The 27,462-nt window shown below is 41.7% G+C and overlaps 1 protein-coding gene across 2 annotated transcripts; it reads right to left on the reverse strand.

The window, feature by feature from the left end:
* Window positions 1–1,154: 1,154 nt before the first annotated feature.
* Window positions 1,155–24,933, reverse strand: LOC138966206 (b(0,+)-type amino acid transporter 1-like). Of its 2 annotated transcripts, none has more exons than XM_070338349.1 (13): window positions 24,726–24,933; window positions 17,831–18,157; window positions 17,046–17,147; window positions 14,565–14,804; window positions 13,903–14,028; window positions 13,204–13,303; window positions 8,420–8,464; window positions 7,915–8,038; window positions 7,518–7,621; window positions 6,528–6,624; window positions 5,854–6,003; window positions 3,345–3,513; window positions 1,155–2,042 (listed from the first exon to the last, which is right to left on the reverse strand). In XM_070338349.1, exons 2-13 carry the CDS (start codon window positions 18,138–18,140, stop codon window positions 1,978–1,980), a joined length of 1,632 nt encoding a protein of 543 aa, XP_070194450.1. In that variant the 5' UTR covers window positions 18,141–18,157; window positions 24,726–24,933; the 3' UTR covers window positions 1,155–1,977. The 2 variants fall into 2 exon arrangements, with proteins under 2 accessions (XP_070194450.1, XP_070194458.1); XM_070338357.1 differs by having other exon boundaries at window positions 17,831–18,169.
* Between the last annotated feature and the right edge of the window lie 2,529 nt (window positions 24,934–27,462).

The raw sequence follows: 27,462 nt of genomic DNA on the forward strand, positions 1-27,462 counted from the left end.
AATTGCTATGATTTTTCACAAAAGTTAAAATCATAAAAAGCTTTAATTTAATTCAATAACATTTCACTTTACGTGGACTTAACTGCAAACAGCTGGTGTGGACATTTAATTTGTTTGAGTGACTGATAAGAATGGAACGAGCGGATGAGTGCGCGTTCAGTACAGCTCTGATGGACAGTAACCAGCTGTAATTCAGTTTGTTAGCACATGCACTTACACAAAAGAGCTTCTCGCCACGCTCGCGTGGCGTGTCATTGCATGCGCCTTTCTTTGATTGGCTCGTAGCGGACCGTTGGAACTGACCGATGCGGCGGACAGCTTAGCTTAGCGTCACTACGCAAGTCCAGCAAGCTGAAAGGTCAAGTTTTTGTATTTGGTGAACATTTTTCCACCACCCACCCCTCCTCCATTTTATCAATCATGGAGGCATGCATTTTGTAACTTTGTGGAGCTGGAGCTTTGTTTCATGTCGCTGGTTGATGTCCATTGTAATAGTCAAGAGAGATAATTCGTATGTTCCGATCAGTTTCCTGCTGTACATTTCGCTGTTGTTGTTTTTCTTGCATGCCATGCCAGGGTGAGCTGACACCACCGTTTGAGCTTCGGTGCAGTACCGTCATTGACAGGTCCGGAACCGAAGCTTAAGCTTTAGTTCACAGATCGCATCGGTCTACAGCCTACTTCCCTTCGCCCTGAGTGGTTTGGGTTGAGTAGCCCGCGACTGTGGCATCTGGCATTCTTTTTCGGTTTACTTACTAACCTGGTTGATCCTTAGGGTCAGGTCGAGGGAAGTAATCCCCGGGCTCTTTCTCGATTTTTATCAGTTTCTGTAGGTCTGCCTCAATCGTTTTTGCGACCCGCAAAGGGCCCCCTTTGTTTCACCCAACAGTAGGGCAGGGGAGACAATAAGTCAGCTGCTCTGCTGGGCTACTGACGCTAAACTTTTTCTTCTTATTCCTTGGTAAATATATTTTGGCAAGTTGATGTTTAATTTGCTACATTTAATCCCTTCGCTTGACCCAACAGAAGGGTAAGGGAGACAATCGGTCAGCAGTGCCCTGCTGTGCTATTTGATGCTAACTTTTTCATGTTTTTGTACAGTTGTATTTGATGCTAAACTTTTTCATGTTTTTGTACATTTGGTTTTTTTTGCCCCTGTGTTTGACCCAACAGGAGGGCAGGGGAGACAATCGGTCAGCAGTGCCCTGCTGTGCTATTTGATGCTAACTTTTTCATGTTTTTGTACAGTTGTATTTGATGCTGAACTTTTTCATGTTTTTGTACATTCGTATTTGGCCCCTTTGTTGACCCAACAGAAGGGCAGGGGAGACAATCGGCCAGCAGTGCCCTGCTGTGCTATAATTTGATGCTAAACTTTTTCATGTTTTTTGTAAATATGTTTTGGAAAATTGATTTTGAAATTGCTATGATTTTTCACAAAAGTTAAAATCATAAAAAGCTTTAATTTAATTCAATAACATTTCACTTTACGTGGACTTAACTGCAAACAGCTGGTGTGGACATTTAATTTGTTTGAGTGACTGATAAGAATGGAACGAGCGGATGAGTGCGCGTTCAGTACAGCTCTGATGGACAGTAACCAGCTGTAATTCAGTTTGTTAGCACATGCACTTACACAAACAATGTTTGTAGAGCCACTGTCCAGCGACCGATGAAATATCAAAATCTCACGTCACAGCATAACTGAATTCTTGTAAGCATACAAACAGTTACAACTATCTTGTAATAGGATATAATGTCTATAGGTTTAAATGGTTGCTTTGATACATATTTCATGAAGGCTGTTGAAAACAAAATGTCGGATGTCGTCGTAGTTGTTTGTCTCTTTGTTTCGCTGTTCTGGAGTTTTTGTTGTTGTTCTTGTAGTTCCTGTTGTTCTTGTCGTTCTTATATTCCTCTTGTTCTTGTTCGTGTTATTCCTGTTGTTCGTGTTGCTCGCGATGTGATAAGCTCACCTTAGTCCACCTTGTAACTTGTTGGTGAAACCTCCAATAGAAGCTGGATGTAAATCGACAATTTTTCTGTGGAAATAAAAAAAGAAAGTCACTTGATGAGTTGGTAGACTGCATTACTTACCGTTTACTTTTACAGAGAGTTCGTTTATTATTTACTTTCTTTCTTTCTGTCTTCCTTCATTTACTGGTTTATTGATTTATTGGTTTATTGATTTATTGACTTATCTATTTATTTATTGATTTATTGATTTATTTATTCATTTAACTTAATTAGTGCATAGCTGATACTCTCTGGTACTTTACTTCAAAACTTTGTGTTTGATTATGTGGGTTAAAACTTTGAAAAGTGTATAAGTATATTTCGATGTGTATTAATATTTGATTTGGAAATGTGTACAGAATAATGTATTTAAAAATGTTTTTGTCAGGCGCTTACAACTTTAGGATTTGCGCCATATAAATATCTTCATTATGATCATTTGGTTACGTGAGAAAATTGTAAAAGACGGTGAGAGGGGCCATGCTTTACCACGTGCACCGGGAATGGGCTTTTTGGACGTAACGTGCATGGGAATGAGGAAATTCTCGTAGAGGTCCGGCGTGCACCGTGCATGGAGCTTTTTCGTAACGTGCACCGTGGATCACCGTGCATGGCACTTTTGGCCTCAACGTGCACGTGCACAGACCCCCCCCCCCCCCCCCCCCCCATGGTGACCCTCGACGGTATGTGGGACCGTTTTGGCATGCCTCAAACAGTCTTCAGCCCCAAAACGTGATCACGAGAAATGTTACTTGCTTTTTAGCAGGAGATGCGAACTGACAAACCGCATAAAGTTTCGTTCGGCTGACAAAACTAAATGTATGTGTAGGCATCTGTGAGCTAGTTGTGCAAAGCTTTTGACTGTTAATATCGTAATCTGCGACAAAAAGACAAATCGTTGCTTCAGCAATTCTGTAACCTGCACTGCATCTTTAATGGATACGATACCAATACATGTTCAGCCTGGCGGCGACCTTGCGAATATTTGTCCACTACTGATATCACGAAATCACAGAGATAAACATTTTTCTCGAAATAATTTGCCATTTCCTCAGGAGACTTTCATAAGAAGTGTCAGAACTTTTGTGTGACGCCATTTTTTCACACTAATGACGTCTTCTCAAACTTCGCTTCGCTTTTGACGTCATTATTTCACTGGGAGGGTCAAGAAGAGACATCTTGGTTTGCTGAACCGATGTCGTATCTCATTAAATTGTACGTTCAAAGTGACTGACTGACCGACCAACGGTCATCTCGTCTTATTGCAAAAGCATCTCCGGAAAAAACCCACATTCCTGTGAGAAGGGAAGGAATCTGACAATACTCACCAAAGCCAGGAATCTTGAGGTGGAATCGTACAAATGGGAAGTAGAAGATGAGACCGGCCATCACGAACAGGAAGGCGTAGAGGAAGCCTATCTGTGGCGACTCCACGATAGGGGCGATCACCAGGTACACAGACACGCACGTCATCAAGATTGGAATGACTATTGGCACCTGCATGCAGACAAAAGAATAAATAATAGTGTATTTCGTGCAAGAATTCCAGGAGTTTGCCTTTATTTTCTGGTATAAAACAATAATCTCGGGCCAGCAAAGCAAGTTACTCTAATTTTGCTAGAAAACTTATCCGAAATGGTGTCGTACATATCATTTATCCTACATACGTGAGAGATACCACTCATGTCATAACAATATCGTTCACTCCTCAGTGCATGTGAAGAGGTCGTGTCTGGCAGGGACTTCATTTTCCACTGCCCGTGATGCCGAGTTACCGAGACAAACGTCATTCTTAGAACACTTGGAAGAATTTTAAGAACGTACAACGATGTGCGTTTTAGAGTGACGCCTCTTTACTTTCACGTCAAAGATCACACAAGGCTTTCGGAGAGATCCAGGTTCCATTTGAAGTGTCTTCGATGTGGGCGCTTCGACTGATGGACGTTTGGAGCAATAGACACGCAAGTACAGTATGTAGGATAAACAGAATACTACATGGCTTCCTATGTAATACCAGTTTTACACTCGTGTTTTCAAATATTGAAAAGCTCGCTTTCGCTCGCGGTTCAATATTTAAAAACACAAATCGTGTAAAACTGGTCTCACACAAAAAAATAGTCTGTTTACGGTAACATAGGCAAAAAAAATAGGGTCGGTAGGTCGGGATTTTTTTTTCTAAAAAAACATATTTTTAAAGGCATACTAACGCACTCCCGTGTTTACAAAGTGTAGTTTGCCCACAATCGATGTCAAACGCACCATAAGACCATATAATGACGATACGTCACCATGCGCGGACCATAATACATGCATTACAGCTTGTTCTAGCCTCTGAAAAAGTGAGGATGTCAACAAAGCCGCGGTGTTCTCTCCCTTGCATCAACGTTACATGTGTTGCCAAATCTATAAATAGGACGATCCAGATCAAAATGAAAATTCAAATATCTCAACATTTCAGGGGTCCTAGACCACAATATTTTGCAGGGAACTTAATTTAGTCTGTCTCCAGCTGTTGGTAAAGCAATTAGCGTGTATAGTCATCGAGTACATATGGCTTTAAGTTATTTTGCCAAAAAACTGATTTTTTTGTTTCATTTAAAAAAAAAAAATTTTTTTCCCCAAATGCCCAAAAAAAAGTCTAGGGTCGCGTGAAAACATAGGGTCGGTCGGGATACCGTAAACAGACTATTTTTTACATTTAGTCAAGTTTTGACTAAATGTTTTAACGTAGAGGGGGGAATCTAGAAGAGGGTCGTGGTGTGTGTGAGTGTGTAGAGCGATTCAGAGTAAACTACTGGACCGATCTTTATGAAATTTTTCATGCGAGTTCCTGGGTATGATATCCCCAGATGTTTTTTTCATCTTTTTGATAAATGTCTTTGATGACGTCATATCCGGCATTTTGTAAAAGTTGAGGCGGCACTGTCACACCCTCATTTTTCAATCAAATTGATTGACATTTTGGCCAAGCAATCTTCGACGAAGGCCGGACTTTGGTATTGCATTTCAGCTTGAAGGCTTAAAAATTAATAATGACTTTGGTCATTAAAAATCTGAAAATTGTAATTAAAATTACTTTTTTATAAAACGATTCAAAACTACGTTTATCGTATTCTTCATTATTTCCTGATTCCAAAAACATATAAATATGTTATATTCGGATTAAAAACAAGCTCTGAAAATTAAAAATATAAAAATTATGATTAAAATTAAATTTTCGAAATCGATTTAAAAACAATTTCATCAGATTTCTGGTCGGTTTCTCATTCCAAAAACATATAGATATGATATGTTTGGATTAAAAACACGTTCAGAGAGTTAAAAAGAATGGAGATATAGAAAAGCGTGCTATCCTCCTCAGCGCAACCGCTACCGCGCTTTTCTGGATTGTTAATTTCACTGCCTTTGCCACGAGCGGTGGACAGACGATGCTACGAGTGTACGGTCTTGCGGAAAAAATGCAATACGTTCAGTTTCATTCTGTGAGTTCGACTGAGCTTGACTAAATGTTGTTTTTCGCCTTACGCGACTTGGTTTTTTTGTGTGTGCCTTACATAGGAAGCCATGTAGTATTCTCTATATCTGTAATAGACGGACTCCGGAAATAACTGTCGGGTTTGTATGGGGTGTGAAATAATGACTATTCTTGCTTTTATTGAAGTACATTTTTCATACGTGCTCCTTGTGTTTCAGACACACCCCACGCTATTGACTTGCCTATAGGCTAATGTAAGGTGGGAAATTAAAGTTTGCCTCAATAAAAGCAAGAGTATTCTCTCTTTCACAACCCAAACAAACCCGACAGAGTTATTTCAGTATATTATGCTTTTTGTTCACCTTGTAAGGTCTAGGCACGTCTTTCATGGTATATCTCAGAATGAGCAAAGAAGCGAAGGTGAGGCCATAAGACAGCCAGGCAACGAAACTGAAGAAATCGATCAAACTGGAAATGTCACCCGCTGCAACCATGAAAAGCGCAATCGTGATCTGCAACACAAACACGTCGCCAAAAAAAACATGGTTTGAGTTTAAAAATTAGTGTTTGACTAGTTACTGTAGGGGTAGTCATAATAATAATAATAATAATAATACGAAAATTTATAACGCGCACATATCTCACCACAAGGCGACTCAAGGACGTTTGAAAACGTTTGAAAACATCTAAATATAAGGAAGAGGAGTGGTGGTCGTGTAGATTGCAAAATTAAGCCATAACAGTAAATAATACCTCCCCCGAACCAATAGCATCCGATTAACCCTTTTGTTTTTGCCGCCAGATGAAATTCGCTTATATATATGCCAGATTGCCAGGGAATTTTGGAGTTCGGAGGAAATCCAGATGAAAAGGTATAGAGCCCAACATTATAGGCATTATGACACATCGAAACTTTGCAATCAAGTGAAAATCCCGAGCTCTCGCTCTCACGTAATCTCACTCCTTGCGGAATGTGAGAGAGACGAGAAAAGATTATGTCAATGAAATGTGCTCAAATAACCGTTGTGCAACTCACACAGAACAGCATGGAGGGGAGAGGGGTTCGCTGCTGCACGTGAATGTAGGACAGCACGCCCGGTAGGTTGTCATCTCGGGCAGCAGCAAATATCGTCCTGAAGACAAATAGTTTAAAGATGTTGGATTTAAGACGACATTTTGGAGAAGTGTCAATGTGAAATTAACTTAAAGAAGTCCAAGAGACATTCGATGTGCTATAACTTAGTCACACCTTCAGTGACTTACTAGAAAATGTTCCGTAACTTTCCTTAATTACATTGATGTAACTAAGCGAACGGTTTAGTTAGGCAACCTTCTCTGCGTCAGAATCCCGATTCTGTTCATTGTGCTGATGGGTGTTCATTATTCTAAGCACACAAATCCCGTTTAGTAAAGTCATTAAGGCCTGTAATGTAGCGAATGCGAGCACGTTTTACATCTGTTAATGGCGAAAAAGGAGGACAAGTGGGGGTGGTGCAGATTGCAAAATTAAGCCAAAACAGTAAATGATACCTCCCCCGAAACAATAGTATCTGATTGACCCTTTTGCCGCCAGATGAAATTTGCTTATGTGTATGCCGGATTGCCAGGGTAAACAAAGACAAAGTCCATGGAGATTGTATCGTCTCCACAGAATACTGAACAGAACATTTAAGATCTGAAGAATTGAACGTGCAAGCATTACTTTTAAGTCATTCCTCGTGTTTCAAACGCTAAACCGATCGTCCGTACGAGGATGTAAACAAAATGTGGTGCCAGTAAACGGAGTTACTAAGGTTACACTAAAGGTTTAGTTGCTGGTGCTGCAGATGGCGAGAATGATAATGACGATGACCATGACGACGACAGTGATGATCGATGATGATGATGATGATGATGATGATGATGATGATGATGATGATGATGATGATGATGATGATGATGATGATGATGATGATGATGATGATGATGACGACGATGATGATGATGATAACTACGAAGACGACGACGACGGTGATGATTCACTTACCTGCTACCTGTAAAAGCAGTGCCGTTGGAGGAACCGAAGGTCGAGATGATGACACAGATGGGGATGATGACTCCGGCTGCCTTCAGAATGCGATCCCCCCACAGCTGCGACAACAACATTTCTATTAGTTGTAGAGTGGGAGTTTTGTGCTGAATTAGGTTGCAGATTGACACATAGCTAGCAGGTGTCCGTTACAAAATAAATTAGCAACAACAAAATAGTCCTCTTCTGTACAGGAAACAGCTCGGCACTATGCGGAAAAATGGTCTTACATCACGTACGAGCCTGGAGGGCCCCTGTGTTATTCACAAAAGGACGATCTTACATGGAAAGGAAGGTACTGCTAAAAGAATAGCAATATATATATATATCGAACTGCAAGTAAAGAGTTCCGTACCACTGCCACAGCGTCTGCGTCCAGAAGTTCTGTAGCGGTCATGGCGGTCAGATAAGACACGTTGGTCAGAGTATATAGCAAAGTCACCGTTAGCACCGCCACGATGTTAGCTCTGGGCAACGTTCTGAAAATAGCGAAAAGAGTTCGTTTTTGCTGCGGTACAACAACTGACGGGGAAAACAAATTCACAAACAAGTGATTGGATTTTGTATGTGTGTGTATGTTCCACAATTTCAGTAAGTAGATTTAGTGTCTACCAGTTTTGTAACATAATATTGCCGTTTCTTGTTTTTGCGACGATGCGTGATAATATTCCCCAAAATGTAGTAGCGTAATAGTACGGCTCTCAATTAACAGGAGAAATAAGCAAAAGTCCCCGTGAGAATAGACATTCAAACATTATTGAAAACTGACATAGGCCTACACACACGCTGAACAGAAGCTTCAGTGTTCTTATTCCTCTGATGACAATTTACGATAATGAGAGGAATAATTGTCCACTTACTTAGCAGGATTTTTCACTTCTTCTGTGATGTAATTCAGATTCTGCCTGCACAAAGTGTCACGACATTCAACGTGATGCAAATGGAACAGAGTAGAAGTAGGCATATTAATTTTGAAAACAAACCTGTAACACGACTGGCAGTATAAGGGAAGTAACCTCGCTTTCAAAGGTGCCATGTAAGATCTTTCCTGTGGGTGTTCTCTCTGACTATAGTCTACTTGCCAAAAAGAGTACCTGGAAATGTCTGTTCCTGTAAACTTTTATGACGGAAATGTAATCTATAGGGTATGTAGAGTCAAATTAGCTTGGTTGCCTAAAGATGCACTTTGGGAAATTCTCAGAATCCAAGATGGCCGCCCAACGGTCATCTTGAAGATGGTCAATATATAACTTTTGATCCAGATGGGCTAAAGAGTCGTGTAATACCTCAATATAGGGGTTTTTGATGTCAGCGAGTTCATTTCTGAGGTTGGTTTGTCAATCCTGTCAACAGAATCCAAGATGGCCGCCAAGATGGCCGTCAAAATATCTAAAAACACATTTCTCGCCATATCTGGGTTTCTAAAGCAGCTAGATTCATGATCTTAGTGCTGACCATGTTTCCAAAGGCTGGGAAGCCGTTCTGATATCACCCAGATGCAAGATGGCTGCCAAGATGGCAGGTAAACGTCATTCACGCTCAAATCAATGTCACACAAAACTAAGGAAAACGCCATATTGTTTGTCTTTTGTCTGAAAGAACATGTCAGCATCCAGTTAAAGAGGCAACTTTCAGGATCTCAATCAAGCTGCAGGTGGGAAAGTCCATGTCCTAAAGCAGCTTAGCTGGCACGCAACGACCGAAATAGAAATCTACTGCTCTTGGGTTACAGCAAACAAACGATTTAAACTTTGAAACCATATCTCCTTCTTCATTGTCAGCTTCTTTCTCGTCTTATTGGTCGTCTTCAACAAACTCCTCCTCTTCCTCCTCCTCCTCTTCTTCCTCCTCCTCGTCCTCCTCCTCCACTACAGGCTCATGCTTCGTGTAAGGACTACAGCAGGCATCTCCTCCCTCGCAACTTGATAACAGTATTCAGTGCACGTAAGTCTCCCACTGTGGCAACTGCACTTCTTCTCGCTGCACGCTTTCCCCTCGGCGCTGCAACTACAGCTCCTGACATCCAAGAGCTGCTGCGGTGCAATCGGCGCATTAGACAGCGATGGTGTTACAGTACCAGATTCATCGACATCCCATCCGAAGCAGCGGATATCATGAGCCTCGGCTGGTGGATCTTTCTGGTCTGCTGCCTTCCACAACATCATCTGCAGATGTGCTCGGAGAGCATGCAGCCTCAGGTTGCAATCTGTTGGTCGTAGCCTCTTCAGAGGTGGTGGTTTCTTCCTGCTCAGATACAGTTTGGATCTTGCACCATTGAGGGACTTGGCCTTCTTCTGACTGTACAGCGCGAGGAAGAATGAGTTGGCAGTGGCCTTAAGTTGGTCATGACTGACGTCTGGCTCCCCAAGGACATCTTGCAGGCCTGGGATGTCGCTGTTTCCAAGCACCTTCAGCGCCGACTTCTTGCCCTTGTAACAGGGGTACGACACGGTGTCGCAGCCCGATAAGGCGTGCATGCCGAGTAGCTGACCACACTTGTCCCCCAATTTGTCCACTGTTGCGCGAATGTCAAGCACCGTGCCGTCCCACTTCTCCATCTGGATGCTCTTCTGTATCGTCTTCCTCCATGCCAAGTACACGAGAAGGACGAACACATCAGTGTCGTCACACAGCACCCTGATCGTCTCCGCCCCGCCTGCTGCAGCCTTCAGCATGTAGCTGCACAGCGTGATATCCGCCTACTCATGAGTGACAAGACAATCGAAACTGCTGACAAGCTCCACGTTGTTCTGCAGAGGATATCCACAGAGGATGTTGCTGAGGAGGCGTTTGTTGTTGGCGTTCTTCATGATAGCTTCTCTGTGTGGGAGGGGGGTGTGGGTGTCAGACGGAAGTCCTTTGATCCTTCCCCTGCCCTCCTCATCCTCTCGTGGTCCTTCGCAGTTGGGTGATTCTCATGGTACCTGTCAAACAACACCAGTTTCTGTGCTGCTGGAGGATAGCGGCTCAGTCGAGCGCCGAAACTCGCGACAGATCTTTCTCCCCCCGCAACAGGCCACACAACATGGTACAGGAGCTGGCTGGCGTCGACCAGCACCACATCTGGTGCAGGTGCGTTGTTGACCGGCACACCAAGACACTTGACGAGCACAGCCTTGTCTCCTTTCCTCAAACACCCGAACTCGTCGATGAGAGATGGAGGTACGGGACTGAGCTCGTACTTGAAGATGTCTGTCGCCTTCACACCACGTTGTTGCCCAATGATCTGAAGCCGTACGAATAATGTTTCAATGTCAAAGATGGCCTTGTCTTTCACAACCACTACCTTTTTCATCTCCTGCATGGTCTTCACTTTCCTCTCGATTGGGCCATGGAATGTGCCGTGAAGCGAAGCGGCGAACTGCTCACTTTGAGTGCTGCCGATCTTCAGTGCATCTTGGACATTTACTTTTGCTGGCGCGATCTGCCCGTTGACGATGTTGTACAGGTCAGTGGACTCAACAATGAGAGGGTGCGAGTGCTTCTGCAGTTCCTCTGCAATCTTCGTCCGGTCTGCTGCGTCCATCGCTCGTCTTCTTTTACCTTCCTCTTTGTGCTTGCTCTCCTTCTGTCCATCCCCACCATCGAGACCCATCGGCTTTTCTGAAAGTTGCCTCTTTTAACTGGATGCTAACATGTTCTTTCAGATAAAAGACAAACAATATGGCGTTTTCCTTATTTTTGTGTGACATTGATTTGAGCGTGAATGACGTTTACCTGCCATCTTGGCAGCCATCTTGCATCTGGGTGATATCAGAACGGCTTCCCATCCTTTGGAAACATGGTCAGCACTATGATCATGAATCTAGCTGCTTTAGAAACCCAGATATGGCGAGAAATGTGTTTTTAGATATTTTGACGGCCATCTTGGCGGCCATCTTGGATTCTGTTGACAGGATTGACAAACCAACCTCAGAAATGATCTCGCTAACATCAAAAACCCCTATATTGAGGTATTACACGACTCTTTAGCCCATCTGGATCAAAAAATATATATTGACCATCTTCAAGATGACCGTTGGGCGGCCATCTTGGATTCTGAGAATTTCCCAAAGTGCATCTTTAGGCAACCAAGCTAATTTGACTCTCCGTACCCTATAGATTACATTTCCGTCATAAAAGTTTACAGGAACAGACATTTCCAGGTTTCATACATGACATAGAAGGCTGGCTGGTAGACTACTACGAGAGAATCATGGCTGAATACAGACGGACGTATGTGCTCTGAGTTTGAGCCCTACTTGAATGACAGACAAGTAGGCCTACTGCATCGATCCACACCCATGCAATATATATATATATAGCCAGAATTGGTGTCAGTAGTACGTGGAGCGAAAAAAAGTTACGGAATAAAGAGCTAGCGGTAAATAGTGAGGAGGAGAGGGTAGAGAGAGGGGGGAGAGAGAGGGGGGAGAGAGAAACACAGAGAGACAGAGACTGAGAATGAGACAGACAGAGACTCAGACTCAGACTCAGACTCAGAACTTTATTACAAAAGGATAAAGGTTTTAGACAAAGCCTATTCTTCCAACCTGTCCTTTATACAACACATAAAGACAGTCGCACATAAACAATATAAATTCAATCATATAAAATACAGAAATACATTGTATGGAATGCAACACAATGTGCATTTAAGGAATTACATAAGGAGAACTCAAAAATTACAAAATTACATTGACATAGTTATACCTAAGTCCTTTCATTTGGGAATTCCGTAACTTTTTTTCGCACCACGTACTACTGGACGACCTACAGCGCACGGCAAAATTTGCGCGGAGAACCGGCGTATTCATCTGAGTGATCGACAAGAAGAAGAAGATTTGAGAATAAAGTTGCTCCGATCAGCAACACAAAGAGAGACAGAGGGAGAGGAGACAGATTGGCAGAGAAAGAGAGACTGAAAGAGATAGCGGGGGAGACGGCGGACAGACATAGAGCGAGAGGGACTGAATGACTAACCGACTGACTGACTGAAAGCTAAATAGATTGACGACAGAAACGCCTGTTGCAGGTATAGAAATGTTCAAATTGAATCATATTGACTAACTGATCTCGTCTAATTTCACCTCAATTTGTCCCTCATCTCATGTGTCGGAAAACAGTGCAACTCAGGGAGTAACTGTTGGGAATGTGGTGGCCATGGGATAATGGCACAGCCCTTCTCGAGTACTCGACTTGGCTCATCATCTCAACTCTGACCACGCTTTCACACAAGATTAGTTATTCCGTCTACTTGGACATACACCACAAATTAGGGGAAGGGCTCCTAATATGGACCCTTTGTGAATTTTTCTGTATTTAATTTTTGCTGAATGTCTATCAACGCTATTTCACTCTTAACCTAAGAGAGAAGGACTACCAAACACAAAAAGAAACTTCTTCACACAAAAACAAGCTAGTTATCAGCATGAAACAAAAAGTGGTCTATAATAGGAGCCCTTCCCCTAACATCCTGCTTATGTCCTGCGCAGAGCTTTTTGGATAGATTAAAGAATTCCAACTCTGCAGCAGCCAGGAGGTTGATTTTTGGCATGTGTCCAAGTGGATTAATGAGCTATTCTCATGTAAAAGCTAGGCCCTGCCAGACCTGATATGGTTAGCCGAATTGTTTACATAGTAAGGAATGCGACTTTGAGCTCACCAACCATCGTAGGCCCATAGTGCGTCATAGAAGGCAAGGGCGATAACTGAAGGTGACGTTGCTGATCCCTCAAAACCTTTGTTAAGATTGCTGGTTTTGCCTGAATAAAACACAAATACACATCTTTTTAACCAAAAATGTCTTTGGTGAGACAGACAATATACAAAAAACAAGGGATTTGTTTGCTCACCGCGACAAAGACAGCATTTTGATACATTTAGTCAATATTTCACCAAGTGTTTTCCCGATGGACAAGAAATCCACACGAGAACAATTAAGGTGTGTGTGTGTGTGTGTGTGTGTGTGCGTGCGTGTGTGTGTGTGTGTGCGTGCGTGCGTGCGTGCGTGCGTGCGTGCGTGCGTGCGTGCGTGCGTGCGTTCGTGCGTGTGTGTGTATCTGTGTGTGTGTGTGTGTGTGTGTGTGTGCGTGCGTGCGTGCGTGCGTGTGTGTGTGTGTATGTGTGTGTGTGTGTGTGTGTATAATATGTTTGTGTGTGTGTGCGTGTGTGTCTGGGTGTTCGTGCGTGCGTGCGTGCGTGCGTGCGGACGTACGTGCGTGTGTGCATGCGTGAGTGCGTGCGTGAATGCGTGCGTGCGTGCGTGTGTGCGTGCGTGCGTGCGTGCGTGCGTGTGTGTGTGTTATCAAGACGTGATCAACAGGGCAGGCTCGACCGTACCTGTAGCCGAGTAAAATCGCACCTTTAAACAGCTGGACGATACCCCCGACCAGGATGACGACGAGCGCTCCCACCTTGAGAGTCGTGGTCAAGTTCTGGACTCTGGCCGCCAGTTTAGTGCTGTAAGAGTTGACTATCCCCACGGTCACTGAAACATTGTACAACAGGTGTGGAATATCGATTTGATCTGGGGAAACAGACAGACAGACAGACAGACAAAAATACAGAACAGAATTATGAACAGTTCACATGCTCAAATCGAGACCCACAGTGTTATCTGTGGGTTCAATGTGTGTTGGCTTTTATCTAATCGTTTCTCTAATGACCCGTTGTTGCTTTTGAGACAGACAGACAGTTTTGTTGACCTGACCCACCTCTCTCCCTCACCCATCTCTCTCTCTCTCTCTCTCTCTCTTTCTCTCTCTCTTCTCTCTCTCTCTCTCTCTCTCTCTCTCTTTCTCTCTCTCTTCTCTCTCTCTCTCTCTCTCTCTCTCTCTCTCTCTCTCTCTCTCTATATATAGCGCCTTTTTCATCTCTATCTCGCTCTCTCTCCCTTCTTCCCCCTCTCTCTCTCCCGCTCCCCCCCCCCCCCACACACACACCTACACCCACATACACACACACACACATACACACACACACACACACACACACACTCACACACTCTCTCTTTCTCTCACTCACCGCAAGCAAAGATAGCAATGAGTTTCTTGGCCACCTCGTGGTCACCACAGGAGGAGAAGAAGGTGGCCACATACTCGGCCATGGTCAGCGTCATGATGGCCAGTGAGGAGGTACGGATGAGGAGCACAGAAACCCAGGTGAAGAGAAAAGCCATGATGTTGCCGTAAGCAGCCTGTAGGTAGGAGTACTCGCCTCCCGATTTCTGTATCATCGTGCCCAGCTCTGCGTAGCACAATCCTCCTTGAAAATGCACAGAGAGATAAAGAAAGTCTTTTCAATTAATCTCTGGTTATGAAACCGAATGTTAAGAAATTATCACGTCAAAATAGCTTCTTTTTTTTTAATAAATATATAACAAATTCAAACATACGTGGACACATCAGTAACCATGTTAGATTTTTCTTTTTCAATATTACGGCAAACTGCCTTCTTCAGGATGTTATTATGACTGTTATATAAAAAAAAATCGTTTGAAAACGAAACCAATATCAAACGCAAAGTTATCTTTCGAGAGATCCATTAATTTGTCAGTCGCCACAGATACTTCCAGGCCATTACAAGGGTATTGGCATCTTTTCACTTTGACTTTCTGTGCAGAGTGGAAATTGTTCTTGAATTAATTTCAGAAGTGACACCGATGTCAATCAATCGTGTGTATTCAATCGTGTAAACCACTAGAGATACAGTATGTTCAGACTTGTGTACAAGACAAGAGCACCCTTCATTCTGAACACATGGCAAAATTCAACACCCTGGTTGTTTTAATTTGATTTCGTAGATGCCATTTACATCAAGCTGCTGAATGAAATCAGCATCAAAACTTCAAAACAATCCCCACTCTGAGCAGAATGCTGCCACGCTATTACTATGTTTTTATGTTGTGTTTTTTTTCGTTTTTTTACTCTTTCTTTTTTTTTTTTGGAGGGGGGGGGGGGCATGTGTGCAAGTGAAAGATGGTTGTCGTTCCATGGGAAAGCCTGGTGTACATGATCGTCTACGCGAGAATAATGTAGCCTCTTGCTTCCATCCGTTTGTGGACTTGGGAGTCCATATATAATTGGCAAGGGAAGACCAAAAACACCAATTAAATGTTAAAGATACAAACGTTCTCACGCTGCACAGATGCAAACCAAAGGCAGTTTCGCTACGCAGGTCTTCTCATCAGACACGATAATTATTATGTAGGCTTATGTTATTTAGATATCATTTTACCGAACATATTTTAAAAAGTAGACTAAATTTATGCCAATTATTTTCTTTGTGTCACTTCTTGTGTTTATAGTCTAAAACCTTTTCTAATTCCTATTAACTCGATGTTCTTTAACTATATTTATACATAAATGCATATTGTAAAGCAGTATGCATTGTTAGAGGATTTTTTTAGTAGCAGTGTTTAAATGACGAAGCTGCTTTTCCCAGTTTTACCTAAGAGACCGACTGTATATTGTGTTATTGTATTTGTCAGACTTGATTGTACCAAGTCCCTACACATGTTGTAATGCGCTTAGAGCCAAATATTTTTGTTGTTTGTAAGGGATAGGCGCAATATAAATACACTTTATTATTATTATTATTATTATTATTATTATTATTATTATTATTATTATTATTATAGTCGTTCTTTTTACTTTTTAGTCTGTGTGTGTGTGTGTGTGAGTGTGTGTGTGTTTGTGTGTGTGTGTGTGTGTGTGTGGTGTGTGTGTGTGCGTGCGTGTGTGGTGTGTGTGTGTGTGTGTGTGTTTGTGTGTGTGTCTGTGCGTGTGTGTGTGTGTGTGTAGAGCGATTCAGAGTAAACTACTGGACCGATCTTTATGAAATTTTACATGAGAGTTCCTGGGTATGATATCCCCAGACGTTTTTTTTTTCATTTTTTCGATAAATGTCTTTTATGACGTCATATCCGGCTTTTTGTAAAAGTTGAGGCGGCACTGTCACACCTTCATTTTTCAATCAAATTGATTGAAATTTTGGCCAAGCAATCTTCGACGAAGGCCGGACTTCGGTATTGCATTTCAGCATGGAAGCTTAAAATTAATTAATGACTTTGGTCATTAAAAATCTGAAAATTGTAATTAAAATTATTTTTTTATTAAACGATCCAAAATTACTTTTATTTTATTCTTCATCATGTTCTGATTCCAAAAACATATAAATATGTTATATTCGGATTAAAAACAAGCTCTGAAAGTTAAAACGAAGAGAGGTACAGTAAAGCGTGCTATGCAGCACAGCGCAACCGCTACCGCGCTAAACAGGCTCGTCACTTTTGCACTAGCGGCGGACTACGGTCATTGTGAAAAAATGCAGTGCGTTCAGTTTCATTCTGTGAGTTCCACAGCTTGACTAAATGTAGTAATTTCGCCTTACGCGACTTGTTTTTTCGTGCAACTGCATTTTGCTGATTTCCAGTTCCGGCAAGGTAAAATTAATAGAAAATAAAAAATATATATTAAAAAATAAGTGAGGCATTCAACGTCTTACCGAAAAGGGCGATGACTCCTGCACCGATCCACACAATGAGACTGAGAGCAACAGATCCAGTGCTTTCCAACACTCCCTTTGGCGACACAAAAATCCCAGACCCTGAAGAAGAAAACATTGGGAAGCAATTGATCAATCTCCAAAAACAATCCAGATTTGACTGGAGTTCAAACAAAACTATTTCTTGTCGTTTGACAGAAAAACGGACACGTACGGGTAGGCAGACATGCATATATACAAATACACAGAAAAACAACCAGACAAACAGCATTCCAGTTCCGATATAAAATCGATTTTTGTTTTTGTTAATTCTATTTTTAGATGTTTATATTATATTTCTATCAGGTGCACATTCAAAGTTGATCCCATGAAATAGATAATCGAAATGAGGATGAAACTTACCAAGTTATCATCCTCATCATCATCGTCGTCGTCGTCGTCGTCGTCATCGTCATCGTCATCGTCAACATCATCATCATCTTCAGCAGCAGTATCAGGAGCAGTAGCAGCAGCATCGTCGTAGTCGTCGTCATCGTCACCATCATCATTATAATCGTCGTCATTATCATCATTGTCATTATCATCGTCGTCATTATCGGCATCGTCATTATCATCATTGTCATCGTCGTCATTATCATCATTGTCATTATCATCGTCGTCATTATCATCATTGTCATTATCATCGTCGTCATTATCATCATTGTCATTATCATCGTCGTCATTATCATCATTGTCATTATCATTGCTGATGTCTCTGAAAATAATGACATCGTGCAAGAACTCACCCACAATGGTTCCTACAATCATGCACACACTGCTGAAGAAACCAAGATCACGACGCAGTTCCATCTTGTCTTCTTCGATTTCGATGTCACCGTATTCAGGAGATGAAGTCATGTCTGATTCGCTGCTAGAGATGTTAAATGACGTCACGACGCTACTGTCTTTCTTCTTTGTTGAACTTTTCTCGTTTTCTCGCAGGGTCGGCGATAATCGGTATTTCTTTGTGGAATGGTGACTTTCTCTCGGAAGATGCGAGTCTTTTGAGGAAGGGACGTGGATTTTAACATCGGCCATCTTTCTTTTGGTGTCCATGCTTTTTGCTTTGTCTTCTGTAAAAGAAACTGCGCAAGATTATTATTGTTTTTTTTTGTTTTTTTTATAGATGAGCAACATTGATGTTATCAATATTAAAGCCTTTGCTGTTAGAGAGTATTTGCAAAAACGCATGCATATACCTTTCACGCTTAAACATGTCAAACCAGTTTGCAAATTCACAAGAGGTTTAACCAGACAAAAACGTTGATCAGCGGATAGAAGCAATTTACATCCAAAGTCGTTTCACTAGAATTCAACTTCATTAGCAAAGCACATAATTATGAGTGTGCTGAACTTGACAGATTCGGTCATTTCGAACAGCGCTAGTAACAGCAAGTGTACACAGCTAACGGCTTACCTAGCGCTCTGTTTAAGTGTGTGCACATACGATTGACTGTCTGCTAACTGGGCCAAGTCTATTCATTTCTTACTTTTTTTTCCCCAAAGCAATGACTGACCTAAAATAGAGTGCCTTTCAGGCCAGATGCATGGGTTTTATACCAGGAGAAACAAGAAATGCGCACAAAAAGTAGAATTACAAACTGAAGGAACAGGAAGGTTTAGGAGAAAACGACGGAAATACTGTAGAGGAGAAGAGGACATGTAAGAACAGTTTGGAATTGCGAAAATTAAATCTGGTACAAATATTTTGTAGAACGAAGGGCAATTAGACAAGTGTGTTGTCTGACCCCTTGTAAAATCTTGGACATATCCTTTTCTTTATTTGGTGTTTAACGTCGTTTTCAACCACGAAGGTTATATTGCGACGGGGAAAGGGGGGGGGGGGGGTGGGATAGAGCCACTTGTTAATTGTTTCTTGTTCACAAAAGCACTAATCAAAAAATTACTCCAGGGGCTTGCAACGTAGTACAATGTATTACCTTACTGGGAGAATGCAAGTTTCCAGTACAAAGGACTTAACATTTCTTACATACTAACTGCTTGACTAAAATTTTTACAAACATGGACTATATTCTATACAAGAAACACTTAACAAGGGTAAAAGGAGAAACAGAATCCGTTAGTCGCCTCTTACGACATGCTGGGGAACATCGGGTAAATTCTTCCCCCTAACCCGCGGGGGGTGCACAGATCCGTGGTGGTGTCCTAGGATAACGCGCGAAGTAGTGCACCTTTAACGTTGGTGATACTACGTCTATTCCAATGTAATCCTTGCATTTGAACAGTGTTTAAACAGGGGATTATAGGCTATACATACAAAAATGGGTTCTTGGTGCAATCAATCTACCGTAGTGTCTTTCCCCAACTCCTCTGCAATATTTGCAAGCTAACTAGAGCAGTGTCGATGGTGGCTGCAGCGCCATCGCAACCTCCAACCCATCTCTCCACCCCTTTTTAAATCAACAAAATAATTTTAATAATTCGTGTCTCAAACAGAAAACGCTGTGAAATGGAGGTAAATGAGGAGACAGTTTGGGAAAGCAACGTCTTGAAAAGGAGGGAGTCTCCAATTCTGGGGTATCACAAAAGATGTCCAACTGTGGTAAGATACAAGAGAACAGATAGACAAACATCTACCGGTAAAAACACATTATGTCAACTCAACTCAACTCAACTCAAATTTTATTGGCTTCAATTTTCACATAGAAGAATTTGTCTTGCGCTTGGGATTAAGACATAGGCAGAAAGTAAGAGTATAACATATAAAAACAGCATTCATATCACATTTCATGTATCACACACAGTAATCACCAGTATAGGCCTAGGCCTACAGATATCACATTGTCCCTGTATCACACATGCAAATAAATAGTATCACATTTTCCACGTATCACACACAATATATACACTTACATTACATAACATACAGCAAGTGTCCATCTCCCGCGCCCCCCCCCCCCCCTCCCACACATACATATCCTCGCACGTGCGTCGACTCCATACAAGAACTGGGCACAACATTTACACGTGTGTGACCTACTTTACATCAAGTGCCTGTGATCTATAAATAACAATGATTGCGTTTAAAATAAAACATGAATAATGTCGATGTTTGCTAACAATGAATACATAAAAACTAAGATAAGAATGTATGTGCTTTCATAATATGATTATTTTATAAAACACAGTGGGGAAATTGGAAGATAATTTTATACGAAACTGCGCACATTGAGTCGAGCTCTGTAGCGTGTGTGTTCGGGGGCAGAAGACACACATGGCTGTGGATATTAATTGTTGTGAGATTCGATGGATTAAAAAGGATACCCCGACTTCGGCATAGCCTGATACTGTGGAGCGGGGAAAAAGGAGGACCAAGGAATTTCTTTAATCCATTGACCCAGTAGATGTCCCCCCCCCCCTCTCTCTCTCTCTCTCTCTCTCTCTCTCTCTCTCTCTCTCTCTCTCTCTCTCTCTGTTTATTTGCTTGTTTGCTTACTTGTCGATTGTTTGCTGATTCGTTCGTTTACTTTGTTTATTTGTCATGTTGCTTTACTTGTTTATCATTTATTAGACATTTGTATTAGAAGTAAGGACCGGTTGTAAGAAAAGGCGTCGCCTTAAACCTCTATCCTTGCAAAATAAAGTTCCATCAAGTTCCATCAAGTTCCATCATCTCTCTCTCTCTTTCGCTCTCTCTCTCTTTCTCTCTCTCACTCTTTCTCTCTCTCTCTCTCCCTCTCTCTCTCTCTCTCTCTCTCTCTCTCTCTCTCTCTCTCTCTCTCTCTCTCTCTCTCTCTATCTGTCTTTGTTTAATTCTCTTTGTCTCTATCTCTGTCTCTCCTTCTCTCTTTCTCTCTGTCTTTCTCTGTCTCTCTTTTTACATTTAGTCAAGTTTTGACTAAATGTTTTAACATAGAGGGGGGAATCGAGACGAGGGTCGTGGTGTATGTGTCTGTCTGTCTGTCTGTCTGTCTGTCTGTGTGTGTGTGTGTGTGTAGAGCGATTCAGACTAAACTACTGGACCGATCTTTATGAAATTTGACATGAGAGTTCCTGGGTATGATATCCTCAGACGTTTTTTTCATTTTTTTGATAAATGTCTTTGATGACGTCATATCCGGCTTTTCGTGAAAGTTGAGGCGGCACTGTCACGCTCTCATTTTTCAACCAAATTGGTTGAAATTTTGGTCAAGTAATCTCCGATAAAGCCCGGACTTCGGTATTGCATTTCAGCTTGGTGGCTTAAAAATTAATTTATGACTTTGGTCATTAGAAATCTGAAAATTGTAAAAAAAATATTTTTTTTATAAAACGATCCAAATTTACGTTCATCGTATTCTCCATCATTTTCTGATTCCAAAAACATATAAATATGTTATATTTGGATTAAAAACAAGCTCTGAAAATTAAAAATATAAAAATTATGATCAAAATTAAATTTTCGAAATCAATTTAAAAATACTTTCATCTTATTCCTTGTCGGTTCCTGATTCCAAAAACATATAGATATGATATGTTTGGATTGAAAACACGCTCAGAAAGTTAAAACGAAGAGAGGTACAGAAAAGCGTGCTATCCTTCTCAGCGCAACTACTACCCCGCTCTTCTTGTCAATTTCACTGCCTTTGCCATGAGCGGTGGACTGACGATGCTACGAGTATACGGTCTTGCTGCGTTGCATTGCGATCAGTTTCATTCTGTGAGTTCGACAGCTACTTGACTAAATGTTGTATTTTCGCCTTACGCGACTTGTTTACATTTAGTCAAGTTTTGACTAAATGTTTTAACATAGAGGGGGGAATCGAGACGAGGGTCGTGGTGTATGTGTGTGTGTCTGTCTGTCTGTCTGTCTGTCTCTGTGTGTGTGTAGAGCGATTCAGACTAAACTACTGGACCGATCTTTATGAAATTTGACATGAGAGTTCCTGGGTATGATATCCTCAGACGTTTTTTTCATTTTTTTTTTATAAATGTCTTTGATGATCACGTCATATCCGGCTTTTCGTGAAAGTTGAGGCGGCACTGTCACGCTCTCATTTTTCAACCAAATTGGTTGAAATTTTGGTCAAGTAATCTCCGACAAAGCCCGGACTTCGGTATTGCATTTCAGCTTGGTGGCTTAAAAATTAATTAATGACTTTGGTCATTAGAAATCTGAAAATTGTAAAAAAAAACATTTTTATACAACGATCCAAATTTACGTTCATCTTATTCTCCATCATTTTCTGATTCCAAAAAAATATAAACATGTTATATTTGGGTTAAAAACAAGCTCTCAAAATTAAAAATATAAAAATGATGATCAAAATTAAATTTTCGAAATCAATTTAAAAACACTTTCATCTTATTCCTTGTCGGTTCCTGATTCCAAAAACATATAGATATGATATGTTTGGATTGAAAACACGCTCAGAAAGTTAAAACGAAGAGAGGTAGGCCTACAGAAAAGCGTGCTATCCTTCTCAGCGCAACTACTACCCCGCTCTTCTTGTCAATTTCACTGCCTTTGCCATGAGCGGTGGACTGACGATGCTACGAGTATACGGTCTTGCTGCGTTGCATTGCGATCAGTTTCATTCTGTGAGTTCGACAGCTACTTGACTAAATGTTGTATTTTCGCCTTACGCGACTTGTTTACATTTAGTCAAGTTTTGACTAAATGTTTTAACATAGAGGGGGGAATCGAGACGAGGGTCGTGGTGTATGTGTGTGTGTGTGTCTGTCTGTCTGTCTGTCTCTGTGTGTGTGTAGAGCGATTCAGACTAAACTACTGGACCGATCTTTATGAAATTTGACATGAGAGTTCCTGAGTATGATATCCTCAGACGTTTTTTTCATTTTTTTTTTATAAATGTCTTTGATGATCACGTCATATCCGGCTTTTCGTGAAAGTTGAGGCGGCACTGTCACGCTCTCATTTTTCAACCAAATTGGTTGAAATTTTGGTCAAGTAATCTCCGACAAAGCCCGGACTTCGGTATTGCATTTCAGCTTGGTGGCTTAAAAATTAATTAATGACTTTGGTCATTAGAAATCTGAAAATTGTAAAAAAAAACATTTTTATACAACGATCCAAATTTACGTTCATCTTATTCTCCATCATTTTCTGATTCCAAAAAAATATAAACATGTTATATTTGGGTTAAAAACAAGCTCTCAAAATTAAAAATATAAAAATGATGATCAAAATTAAATTTTCGAAATCAATTTAAAAACACTTTCATCTTATTCCTTGTCGGTTCCTGATTCCAAAAACATATAGATATGATATGTTTGGATTGAAAACACGCTCAGAAAGTTAAAACGAAGAGAGGTAGGCCTACAGAAAAGCGTGCTATCCTTCTCAGCGCAACTACTACCCCGCTCTTCTTGTCAATTTCACTTCCTTTGCCATGAGCGGTGGACTGATGCTACGAGTATACGGTCTTGCTGCGTTGCATTGCGTTCAGTTTCATTTTGTGAGTTCGACAGCTACTTGACTAAATGTTGTATTTTCGCCTTACGCGACTTGTTTCTTCTCTAACTGTGTATGTCTATCCCTCTCTGTCTGTCTCTTAAATGTCTCTGTCTGTCTCTGTCTCTTTCTCTCTCTCTCTGTCTGTCTCTCTCTCTCTCTTTCTCTCTCTCACACTCTCTCTCTCTCTCTCTCACCTCGCTCTCTCTCTCTCTCTCTCTCTCTCTCTCTCTCTCTCTCTCTCTCTCTCTCTCTCTCTCTCTCTCTCTCTCGCTCTCTTTCACACTCATTACATGTACAGCATGGATACATGTACATCCGCTGATAAAGTTGTTGTCACAAGTGAAAACCACCATTCTCCCTGACTACCCCCCTACCAACCCCCTTTCTATCACACCGACAGTTCTGTATGGTGTACACCGCCGATAACCCCACACTAAAAATGTCCTCCGTCCCAGTCAAAACATTGAGCGATAACTTGTTGAAATTTAAAAAAAATAATAATTAAATGGTTTGTTTTTTTGGGGGGAGGCTACTGTTTATCTCTGATATTGTACCGTTTTCGCCTCAAGATTTTTCTGTTACAGTTCAAGTGGAAGCATAGCAGCACTTTTCAAGGACATTATGCGTTGTTAACCGTGGGTGCAGAAGACGGCTCTATTCGTGACTGATCCGAACTTGGATGATCGTATAGCATGCGAACGCCATTTATTGGCACTTCAAAGACGAGGTCGATGTGTGTGTGTGTGTGTGTGTACGTGTGTGTGTGTGTGTGTGTGTGTGTGTGTGTGCGTGTGTGCGTGTGTGTGTGTGTGTGTGTGTGTGTGTGTGTGTGTGTGTGTGCGTGTGTGTGTGTGTGTGTGTGTGTGTTTGTGTGTGCGTGTGTGTGTGTGTTCGCATGCTATACGATCATCCCGGCCGTGCGTTAAACGAAGAATAAAACACAAAGGCCTAACATGCATGAATACCTCAATCAACGTACACAACATACTCAAATATAGTAAAGTACAGACGATGAACAGCTATCGCTGCAGATGAACTGGTTCCTTGCATTGCCTGAGGAGGATGTTTTTCTTTTTGGTATGTTGTTGTTGTTGTTGTTGTTGTTGTTGTTGTTGTTGTTGTTGTTGTTGTTGTTGTTGTTGTCAGCGCTTTGGATTTCTGTTTTATGACAATAATGTCGAACAAAAACACAACGTATCATGCTAGAAAAAATGCCAACTTACTGCGAATACTCCAATGGCGATGTGCTCTAGTGTGCTATACCAGCCAAAACTGCTTACGGTCAGAAGGCCTTCTGTGCAATGATGAACCTTGAGGCAACAGTACCAAGCTGACAGTGTACGCAAGATATCAACACACGACTGGAATGCTAGGTGTTACTGATCACGCCTTGTGGGGCTGAACATGATATTATACGGGACAACTCGTTGCCATACATGAAGCTTGCAAAGATTACACTGAAAGAGGTACTATCACCCGCCTGTCACATATGTTAAAGGTTTACTCCGTCGGGTTTAAATACACAATGTTCGGAAATAACTCTGTCAAGTCGTTATTGGTTGTGGAAGAGTTTCTTTCGCGTACATTGTCACGTGTAGCTCGCCTCAGTGTTTCTATGAAAAAGCAAGGAAACACATTGGCAGCTCTTCCAGAACCTACAAAAACCCGACAGAGTTAGTTCCGGAATTCTTTTTTTTTATCTCGACAGTCCCTCTTTATTCACAAACAATAACAACAACAACAACAACAACACCAACACCAACAACAACAACAACAACAGCAACAACAACAACATGTGATCGTGTCAATGCTTCCATATTGCTTTTTTGTTCCGGAATTCTGACGGGCGCAGTGGTGTAGTGGATAAGACATCGACCTCCTAATCGGCTTCCTAATCGGAAGGGTGAGTTCAAATCCCGGCCGCGGCCGCCTGGTGGGTTAAGGGTGGAGATGTTTCCAATCTCCCAGATCAACTTATGAGCAGACCAGTCTGCTAGTGCCTTATCCCCCTTCGTATGTAAACGCAAAAACAAGACCAAGTGCGCACGGAAAAGATCCTGTAACCCATGTCACAGTTCGGTGGGTTATAGAAATACAAAAATACCCAGCATGCTTCCCCAGAAATCGGCTTATGCTGCCTGAATGGAGGGGTATAAACGGTCATACACGTAAAAATTCACTCTTGCAAAAACATGAGTGAACGTGGGAGTTTCATCCCATGAACAAAGGAGAAGAAGTAACTGTTCCATTTTTGAACCATCCCCCCCCCCCCCCCCCTTATATAAATCAAGTTACTTACACATTTTGGCAACTATCGCTCCGTAAAATCATGTATTATGTTTTAGCAGTTTTCATGTTGGTTCGATTTTGTTAGTTTATACTTTTCATTAATTTATTGTTTTATTGTTTTGGCATGTCTTGCCGATTCCTCCCAGTTGAAAGCTAGCACAACAAGAATCGCGAAACTCATGTACGCGCGTGTGTAAGTGTAACCTATCGCTTTGGCTGAATGACCGAGGTCTTTTACGTGACACAGTGGTGACACGGGGGTTGTAAGCTTACATGTGTATATATATATACCGTCTCTGAGTCTGCGCATGATGTTGACCCGTGTCTGGCCTGGATTCGAACGCTGGACCTTAGGACCTCAAATCTGATGCTCTACCAATTAAGCAATTGATACACCACCAGGTCCTCGTTTATGGAGCACTAGAACAACCCCATCCACACTCACTCTCACACACACACACATACACACACACATACACACACACACTTACACTCACAAACACACACACACACACACACACACACACACACACACACACACAAACACACACACACACACACACACACACACACACACAGATGAATGTTCGGAGTTGAAGAAAACTGCTTATTCTTTAAAACATAATCATTTCATTTGCCAGGCAGAACACGTAGGTTATTGTTGTTGTCATTGAAAATTGCACACTGTTTGTGATCTGAGACTCTCCAAGAGCCCTCATACGGTACAATTTTAACTTCTCTGAACACCCTGTGAACGTTGTTTGCACTGATTAAGCCCCTGGGGTATTCAGTCACACACCTCTGCTTGCCCTCCATAATTTTTGTTGACATTTACTTCAAAAGGTTGTCTGTTAGTTGTTAAGTAAATAGATTGTGTTGCAGTATGTAGACACTGATACCGAGAGAACTGCGCTTAATCGGGTGGATTGGGTTATCGGGTTATTGTGTTTGTCTGTCTTTGCTAGGGTGACGTTCCGTGTGACCATGTGTAAAAAGACTGGGGGTAGCCTCCCCTCACACGCACATGCATGCACACACGCACGCACGTTCGCACGCACACACGCACGCACGTTCACACGCACACATACACTTGCAGGCACACACACACACACACGCACGCACACACGCACGCACGCATGCACACACACACTCACGCACACACACACACACACACACACACGCACAGACACACACACACACACACACACACACACACACACACACACACACACACACACACACACACTATATTCAGTGCGCCAGCCTTATACAGCGTAACTTATTTATTTCATTGAATTTCCTAATCTTGTCTTAACCAGACCAACGTTCATGGAACAAACAGAGCAATGGAAAGAATACCCACAGATGTATTGCATGGGAAGAAGACCCATAACAGTAAAAGGACAGAAATGAATACAAACACGGTACAATAATCTCGAAAACATCCGGAACCCGTACAATATGTTTGAGTCATTTATCTAAAAGTTAAGCATCTCCAACGTAAACACGTCATCTGACACATAGCTAAGGTACTGAGCAACCTGCTCTTTTCAAATATCCAAACAAACTACAATCTCGAACCGTCTCACAGTCAGTGAAAAATATACATCCGTGCAGACAGCGGACTCACAAACCCGCAAACTTTTCAACTCTGACAAAGCAAAGGTTTGT

The sequence above is a fragment of the Littorina saxatilis genome, linkage group LG1 (genome assembly GCF_037325665.1).
Source record: "Littorina saxatilis isolate snail1 linkage group LG1, US_GU_Lsax_2.0, whole genome shotgun sequence".
NCBI lineage: Eukaryota > Metazoa > Mollusca > Gastropoda > Littorinimorpha > Littorinidae > Littorina > Littorina saxatilis.

What these genes read in the sequence shown, in the direction of transcription:
- LOC138966206 (XM_070338349.1), bottom strand. Translation starts at nt 18,140, where the DNA reads ATGGACACCAAAAGAAAGATGGCCGATGTTAAAATCCACGTCCCTTCC. An exon ending in CATTGCTATCTTTGCTTGCG is followed by an intron (nt 14,029 to 14,564) that starts GTGAGTGAGAGA and finishes ACAATGTTTCAG; the next exon opens with TGACCGTGGGGATAGTCAAC. An exon ending in ACGTGCCTAGACCTTACAAG is followed by an intron (nt 3,514 to 5,853) that starts GTGAACAAAAAG and finishes GTCTGCATGCAG; the next exon opens with GTGCCAATAGTCATTCCAAT.